The 9326-nt window shown below is 42.6% G+C and overlaps 1 protein-coding gene across 1 annotated transcript; it reads left to right on the top strand.

Annotated features, from left to right (window-relative positions):
- Nucleotides 1–2385: 2385 nt before the first annotated feature.
- foxr1 (forkhead box R1) lies at nt 2386–8950 on the top strand (the record flags this gene model as incomplete). Its single annotated transcript, XM_083790698.1, has 7 exons — nt 2386–2506; nt 4011–4085; nt 4434–4678; nt 5343–5462; nt 5938–6065; nt 6593–6828; nt 8904–8950. 7 exons carry the CDS (start codon nt 2386–2388, stop codon nt 8948–8950), a joined length of 972 nt encoding a protein of 323 aa, XP_083646824.1.
- Nucleotides 8951–9326: the final 376 nt, after the last annotated feature.

The following is a 9326-nucleotide window of genomic DNA, read 5'->3' as shown; positions in this document are numbered from 1 at the left end:
AGATGTTTCAGGAAGGGGGCGGAGCCATCTTCTCATATTCTTTTAAATAAAGATAATTAAATATCCATCCGATTGTTTGTGGAATCTCACTTGTATGAAACAGTGACAAAATGCACTTATAAAACACAGTTAGAATGATGAAAATAAAATATGTATATCAGTGTGGGAAGTGGGATTTGAACCGTCTTTGCAATGAACCAAAATAACCTGGGGAGCCATGCGCAAACCATCACACTATGATGCGCTGACAACTGCTGAAGGAGACGATCTTTTTGATCTTATGTGCGTCTGTACAGGTGTGAACTTGGGAACAGTATAGTCACGATAAAAAACCAGAGTCACAAGATAACATGGCATGTTAACATGACATGTTATCTCGTGACTTTTTTTACAAATGTAAGCACTCCGTTGAACTGATGAATGAATAGCTGTAGAAACAAGTCAATGATGTTGGTATAGTCTCACCATGAAACACAAACTCTTGTGTTAAGTCTGACAAATGCAGAATAGGCTGTCAATAGTATAATTTACAAAGGCTACACATTATGATGGTTGCTGCAACTATGCATGCCACACAACTTGTCACAAGTTGACATGTTGCACTGCCTGCTAGACAACAACAGGTGGTGCTGTTTTATGCTCTGCACAGTGTACTCAGTTATTTGCTCGAGATTTACAAATGACAAAATTAATGCTATTCTGCATTTGTCAGTCTCCACAGAAGAGTTTGTGTTTCATGGTGTGACTATACCAACATCATTGACTTGTTTCTACAGCTATTCATTCATCAGTTCAACGGAGTGCTAAATTTGTTTAAAAAAAACAGAGTCACAAGATAACATGGCATGTTGTAACTATACTGTTCTCAAGTTCACACCTGGACAGACGCACATAAGATCAAAAAGATAGTCTCCTTCGAGTCCTTCAGCAGTTGTCAGCGCATCATAGTGTGATGTGATGGTTTGCGCATGGCTCCCCAGGTTATTTTGGTTCATTGCAAAGACGGTTCGAATCCCACTTCCCACACTGATATATACATTTTTATTTTCATCAACTGTTTTATAAGTGCATTTTGTCACCGTTTCATACAAGTGAGATTCCACAAACAATCGGATGGATATTTAATGATCTTTATTTAAAAGAATATGAGAAGATAGCCCCGCCCCCTTCCTGAAACAACATCTGTGAAAGACGGCTCGTGCACGCGCAAAGCCAGCTCAGGATGAGGGAACCAGACAACACAGAAACAAGTTAAACCGAAACACCGGCACGTTAATGGCATCACCCGCCCCTGGCCATCTAAGCCGCACGCCGCATGCTTGCATGTGGCGATGACCTTAGATGACCATGCTGGCTTCCCAAGTTCCCCATGTCTTCCATGCCATGGCCGTTTATGCCGCACGTTCCATGCTTCGCATGCGACGTGACCATAAATGACCATACTCCACGTTTATTCAATAAACCATCTTAAAAGGTTCCCATGTCTGATGCTTGGTCTTTCCTAGTGAATGTTAAATTACTTACTGGATCTCTTGTCCACTATAGTCCCTTCCTTTTTAAGTCTATTTTTTATTTGTTGACGAAATTGTCAGTACGTATATTTAGTCTTAGTTTTAGTCCTCATAGCTTACCGGTAGTTTTCTCTGACATGATAAGAGCTCCTCTCTTCACCTCTGCTCTGTTTGTTCTGCCCAAACCCAACAGGTGATTGAAATGAGGTGATTAGGTGAGCCTAATTCAACCTGCCCATGAACAGACCACAAATGCAGCGCACAGTAGATGGCACTATCTCGCCATACATACACCATACAAATACCAAAATACACAGTTTGTTGCCCAAAACTAAAATACAATTTACAATATGCATTTTCAGAAAAATAAGCAACATTAAATATTACAGCATACCCATAACTGGGACAGCTACACATCCAAAGAGCCTCAAAATGTTTAGCCTCACATTTGATTTTGTGAACTTGTACCTGTTAGAGGAGGAGGGTTTCTCTTGGGTTTCTCTTGTACAGCCTGCCGGAAACTAAGAAGAAGAAAAGGAGGAAAAACTACTCTCTTTCAAAACCGCTCTAAAAGAGCACTAAGAAAAGGCCCCTGTAAAAAGTCAAAGCCTACCTAATTTACACTCTGGAACAGCAGGAGGCCAGCGCAGAAGGAGTTGAAGTAAATAAATAATACTGCTGCCCACACCTGCTCTAATTGATTAGCAAGTCTAATCAAGACATATGGATTCCACCTGGCATTAATCTCTCTCCAGCCTAATTTAAAACTGATCTCATTTGGCAGCCATGTGCATTCACGTGTAGCTACACCATGCTTCACAGTAATGTTCTGAGAAGGAAACAAAGCAGTGAAAATATGACTGACAGAGATTGGATGAGTTTACAGTTTGAAGACCGCAGTCAGTTCTTGGACCTGCACGGTTCCATCGGCCTGACTGACTGGGACATGGATGAGGAAATGAAGCTAACAACTACAACTGATCAGTTTTGCCAAGGTATGAAGGAAGATATGAGTGACCATGATTTGATCAAGGTATGAAGGAAGATGAGTGACCATGATTTGATCTAGGTATGAAGGAATATGGCTAGATGGGTGACCATGATTTTGCCCATAATAATTTGACATTTTTGCTTGGAATTGGGATTATGGTACAGAATAATTCAGTGTTTCAGCCCATTGATCCAATGATTTCCAATCTGCTTTAACAACATTAAACTCACCAACATTGCAAATTTGCAGGTGTAGGGCAAGCTTGAATTATCCTCTTTCAATCTGCAAAAATATAATTTTTATGAAACAAACACTTTTTAGAAACTGTGCTTTAAAGGACCACTTTTCAACCTATCTTCATATAATTGGTCCTCGCTAATGATCATGATAAAATGGCACAGCCGCACAGTTGTTTTCTACTCAGTCACAGCCATCCTACGAGACACAGACTGGTTTCTGAACTGCCCACAGCCCTCCTACGAGACACAGACTGGTTTCTGAACTGCCCACAGCCCTCCGACGAGACACAGACTGGTTTCTGAACTGCCCACAGCCCTCCTACGAGACACATACTGGTTTCTGAACTGCCCACAGCCCTCCTACGAGACACAGACTGGTTTCTGAACTGCCCACAGCCCTCCTACGAGACACATACTGGTTTCTGAACTGCCCACAGCCCTCTACGAGACACAGACTGGTTTCTGAACTGCCCACAGCCCTCCTACGAGACACAGACTGGTTTCTGAACTGCCCACAGCCCTCCTACGAGACACAGACTGGTTTCTGAACTGCCTACAGCCCTCCTATGAGACGCAGACTAGTTTCTGAACTGCCCACAGCCCTCCTATGAGACAGACTGGTTTCTGAACTGCCCACAGCCCTCCTACGAGACATTGACTGGTTTCTGAACTGCCCACAGCCCTCCTACGAGACATAGACTGGTTTCTGAACTGCCCACAGCCCTCCTATGAGACACAGACTGGTTTCTGAACTGCCCACAGCCCTCCTATGAGACACAGACTAGTTTCTGAACTGCCCACAGCCCTCCTATGAGACACAGACTAGTTTCTGAACTGCCCACAGCCCTCCTATGAGACACAGACTGGTTTCTGAACTGCCCACAGCTCTCCTACGAGACACGGACTGGTTTCTGAACTGCCCACAGCCCTATGAGACACAGACTGGTTTCTGAACTGCCCACAGGGACACAGACTGGTATCTGAACGGCCCACAGCCCTCCTAAATCTATAATGAGACTGTAGGCCTAGTAGTGTTTTTTTTCTTTTTTGCTATTTTTATCATGAACATAAGACCAATTATATTAAGATGGGTTTTGAAGTGGTCCTTTAAGGCATTATCCATGAACTACTTGCTAGATGCATTCAGTGCGACTGTTCGCACCACAGGCCAATGGCAATCCAGCCATTTAAAATCAGTAAATGATTGCTGTCATGTGTGGATAAACGAAACGACTGACATGATTGATGCCTGTCCATAAACACTGACAGATGACAAGCTGAACGACCAATACCTGGCACAGTGGCACTATGCCAGAAGATCCAGGAAAAAAGACGAAGGGCCAGGTGAGAGGGAAGACCTGTGACGATGAGACCATCATACTTCACTCTACAGATACGCCTTTGCACAAGTCTTACTTCATGCAGTACAGTATATTGCTCTACCACTCATTCAGAAAGCTTGCTTTCCCAACATTTGCCAAAACGTAGGTTGAGGGGTAACTTTTTGCTGCAGTGTTTATTGAAGTTTTAATTCACAGTATGTAGACTGAGTACATTTCAAACAAAAGCACAAGTCAATACAAAAAGGAAATCATCATATACACTGGAAAAGTAAAAAAGGGGGAAGTTTGGACAACAAATGTAAATGGGAGTTTACAATTTAACATGAGATGTATTTGTGCCACATCACAGAAGCCCTTGTGCAGACAAACCTGTGGCTGGTGGTGAACCCCAACATAGTTTGCCCAATTAAATACAGCAAACCCCCGAGTCCTCCTCCCCCTCCTGTGGAAGTCCAAGCCCCTCAGTCCCTGTCTGTCGTGGACGATGACAACACTGTCCAAAAGAAATGTCATGGCCTTACGCTCGGTGACACCACCTGCTGGCGGCCTGGAACTCTGCATGATGCCTCCTCCGGGGAAGAATATCAGCATGAGGTTTGTGTGATAAATGGGGGTGTAAAAAAACATTTACCCATTTAGGCCTGACGTCGAAATTAAAAAGAAAAAGTCTTCTAAATGATAAATGTTCTGGAAAAAACCTCATGTTTCTGTATCAGTGGTGCTCAATATTTCATGTCAAGGACCCCAAACATGATATGTAATTGGCCACCGAAAATATGTTGTTCCAGGAACCTCTCGGAAGCAAAGATTTGAGTTAAAAGCCTTCGCATCTGAAAGAATATACATTCAAAGATTTGAGCCACATTTTCAAGATTTTTCAAAAATGGCAGATCTATACAAGCTCGTAGATCTGCAATTTTTCAATGGCTAAATTATAATGTTTAACCCCATTCTGACCGGGCACCCATTTTGGTGTCGGCATCATGTCGTGCTTTAGCTATTGAAAAATAGCACATCTACAAGCTCATATCGCGCCACCGAGTGGCGCGATACGAGCTTGTAGGTCTGCTATTTTTTGAAAAATCGAAGAACGACTGACATTTTTAGAATCTGATCTCCAGTGGAAACCTCGTATGAATCTGATCTCAGGTCAGAATGGGTTTTAAAACGCCAGAAACGGTTGAGGGAAGAGGACTGTATTTGTGTCAGTGCATGATAAACGTTTGCTTCTTCTAACCTTTCCGACCCTGGCTGACAGTTCAGTGGTGTAGGAGGAGGCGGTCGGCCAGTTCAAACTGTGTGCAATAAGGTCAGAGCGGCCAAGACCAGGAGAAAGGACCGTCTGCCCACCAAGAGGTCTCTCCAACGTGTCCTGCAGGTAACGGCGTAGCCCAGAACGTCCACTAATTCATACCTTTAGGTAACGGCGTAGCCCAGAACGTCCACTAATTCATACCTTTAGGTAACGGCGTAGCCCAGAACGTCCACTAATTCATACCTTTTACATGTGTGCCATTTCTTTACTCGAATCTAAAAGGTTTCATATTTAGCCCCTGTAACTCCTTGAGTTCATATAATGGACATTTTGGCGAAATGGCTAAACATTCAAAACATGCACAAATCTATAGGCTCACAACAACGCGTCGTATTGCGATGCTTTGAGAGTTTACAGGCGATCGGTAATCGCCTGTATGATATGATTTTGGTGTTTTTGATTTATGTGGAGATTATGAATACATGCTTTATTCTGCACTGTATTTGCAGTAGATTATGAATAGCCTACATACTTTATTCTGCACTGTATTTGCAGGACAGATTATGAATGCATGCTTTATTCTGCGCTGTATTTGCAGGACAGCAAGACCCTAAAACCGGGCGGTTGGCACCGCCCTCCTGTCAACTATTGTGTACTGATTGCCATGGCGCTCAGCAGCAGCCTGGTGAAAAGTCTCAATGTCCAGCAGATCTACAACTTCATCAGGTTTGTCCAATTGTTTTACACAGCAGGTGTAAAACAATGGCACTATAGACCTGTATGTGCCTGTCGCTAAGTCGGCCACCGGCCATTTGTAGTAGATTTCCAACTGAATGTTCAGATATGGAGATTATAATGACCGTCCTATACTGTCTGCTTAGGACGGTATCCGTCGTAAAATGTTTGCAGTTGAGAATGAGAATAAAATGACATTCAAATTTCTCTAGTGGAAAAACTATCAATTTAGGGATGCTCCGATCAGGTTTTTTGGGACCGATCACAGATTGGTTTTTCTCGTGATCTTGTGAAATGTTGCAAATTTAAATATTTCCCCAATTATTTATTAATTATTTTATTATGTCAAAACTGTTCCTGTGTGTGGGGAGGAAGGGGAGAATGTTTTGGCCTATCACAAAAATGATATTGTACTCTTATCTGACATTTATACAGTACTGTACCACTTAAATGGTGTAAAAGATCAACTTGTCTCATTCACTGTATTTTTTTATTTTTATTTCTTTTTGTCCCCGTAGAGAACATTTCCCGTTCTTCCAGACGGCTCCTGACGGCTGGAAGAACACCATCCGTCACAACCTGTGTTTCAGCAGCAGCTTCAGTAAGACTCCTCACCACCAGCAGAGCAAGGACGGCAAGAGGAAGTCCTGCCTGTGGCAGCTCACCCTGGACGGGCGGCAGAGACTCCGGGACGAGATCACGACCATGACAGGAGACGTGTACAAGGAGCTGAAGAAGAGCATGTCCCATCCTGGTGAGTATATCTTAGGCTTTTTAGACTAGGTTATTTATACAAGGATCTGATGAAGAGCATATTGTCCCATCCTGGTGAGAATCTTAGGCTTTTTAGACTAGATTATTTATACAAGGATCTGATGAAGAGCATGTCCCATCCTGGTGAGAATCTTAGGCTTTTTAGACTAGATTATTTGCAGTTTTTTTAGACCAGTGGTTCCCAAACTTTTTCATGTCAAAGGACTCCCAAATTGACACTAATTGGCCCCGCGGACCCCCATTTGAAAATGTATGCCAGGGACCCCCATAAGAGTTTTTTTTTTAAGGCCCTAGCAGTGATTTCTCAACCCATTTAACCCATTCTGAACGGGAACCCATTCTGGTGTCAGCATCATGTTTTGCTTTAGCTATTGAAAAATAGCAGATCTACAAGCTCGTAGCGCGCCACCGAGTGGCGCGCTACGAGCTTGTAGGTCTGCTATTTTTTGAAAAATCGAAGAACGACTGACATTTTTAGAATCTGATCTCAGGTCAGAATGGGTTCATCAGACCAGTGTGTGTCCGGCGGAAACCTCGTATGAATCTGATCTCAGGTCAGAATGGGTTAATTTCAAGGACCCCCAGTTTGACATGCATATCAGTCTACGGACCCCCCATTTAATGGCATTTCTATCTCTGGGACCCCCAAATTTATATTGTAAAATCAATGTAACTCTGAGAGTGTACAAATGGACCCGTTTGGTCCATTTGGTTCCAGAACTATCATTTAGCCCGGGAACCACTGTTTTAGACTATATTATTTGCACCCAGAAATATTCAATGAGATGTTCCTGTACTGTATTCCATCTGGGCGTATTCTGTGTTTTTTAGTTGGAGCAACAAATATAAAAAAAAACTGAACTGCGTTGTTCCCTACCTGGCAGGATGGGCTGTCTCAATGTATCCCACTCTGCTTGGCATTATGCATGAAACAAATACCCTTTCTTAATTGATGTTGGATACTGACATCGTCATGCAGTCAGTTCAACTCTGACAAATTTAACAGAAGTTGCTTTCAATTTCAAGATAAAAGTGTAGTGCATCAATGGGCCAACACGTTTTAACCAATGGCTGCATTTTTCTTCTTTCACAGGAATTGTTCCAAGTTTGTTTGAGCTTTGATTCACATTCATGAAGATGTCAAGTTGGTCTTCATTAAAATGTGCTTGTTGAATAAGCGTCCAGTGTTGTTTGTAATGGGATATACTCTATTTCTGAACTATAGTTTAGATTTATTTTGAGAATATACAAAAAAAAGTATAAAAGAAAATGTGAACTCCACTTGTCACTCAACTCGGCCCATGGAGGATGTCTCTCACTGGGAGTGATCCGTTTATACTCCTCTCCATTCTCTTGGACTTGGTGGTCAGTCAGTGCTTGACTAACTTATAGTTATTGCATACATTTAAAGGAGCTATAGTGGGTGAAACTAGACATATTTTCAGGTCCAATGATTAAGATGTTTTGGAACCCATGTTGGTATTGAAGTTGATGGGATTGAAACGGCCAGCAAAGAGTTGACGACCACGAAGATAATGATTCTAAGTCTTGGCATAAATGCATGATATGGGAGATTATAGGCTTAGCGAAGAGTATCGCATCAGTCGTGCACAATTTTACAAGTGGGCATTTTGAAATTAGGGTTGACTGTTGCGTAATAGGCTACATATAAACCCTGTTTCTGGAATAATGGTACAAATATTGTATTGTATGTACTTGTATTTGCAAGTAGTGTGCTACTTAGCAGTGCACATGTGACTATGGTGCTTGTAGGTCGAACATTTTGCCATGCCCTGTACTGTCCTTATGGTGTGAGTGAGAGTTTTTGCATCATTCTCTAGTACTAGAGTTCTCAACTTCTGTCCGACCCGACGTTTTCAGGCCATGCCTAAAATGTGTGCTAATCAGTAGGGCTGGGCCTCAAGCACCATGAGAAAAAGATATATATTTTAATACAAATAAATCTGTTATGTCTAATCTATTAGGAAGCTGGTGTTTCACTTTTACTCTCAAGTTCGAGTTCTCAAATTCTAATTCTAATACCCGACTCTTAAGGCTGGGCCTTAATTCGAGGCCAGAACTCTTATCTAGTACCGACTTGAGACCCAAGCCAGTGACAGCTGGCTTTCTCCATCAGTTTGAGCCCTGCTGCAGACCACAATGGTACCCCCCCCCCAGTGCACACACAGCACTGCAGCAAATGGCTTACGTAGTACGTACAGCACACTACAGTGTTCGTGTCTGTCTCTTGCTTCATTGCCAATGAGCAGGCTGGTGCCATGCATGGTTTCCTCTGCTGTCGCTAGTCCATTTGAAGCGTTGGGCAGACTATGAAGGCACTATATAAATTCCATTGTTCTTGCAGTTCTGTGCAGTAATTTCTGCCTCATCAGCATTATTATGTAATACTCTGGGTATTGAGTTGAGTCAATCAGCGAGCTCTTTCATTCAAAGGTAGGCTATGTAGGGGTCACGGTG

The sequence above is a fragment of the Protomyctophum parallelum genome (genome assembly GCF_964188405.1).
Source record: "Protomyctophum parallelum genome assembly, chromosome: 2".
NCBI lineage: Eukaryota > Metazoa > Chordata > Actinopteri > Myctophiformes > Myctophidae > Protomyctophum > Protomyctophum parallelum.
Note: the sequence above shows the minus strand (reverse complement) of the source record. Positions and strands in the feature narration are given on the sequence as shown.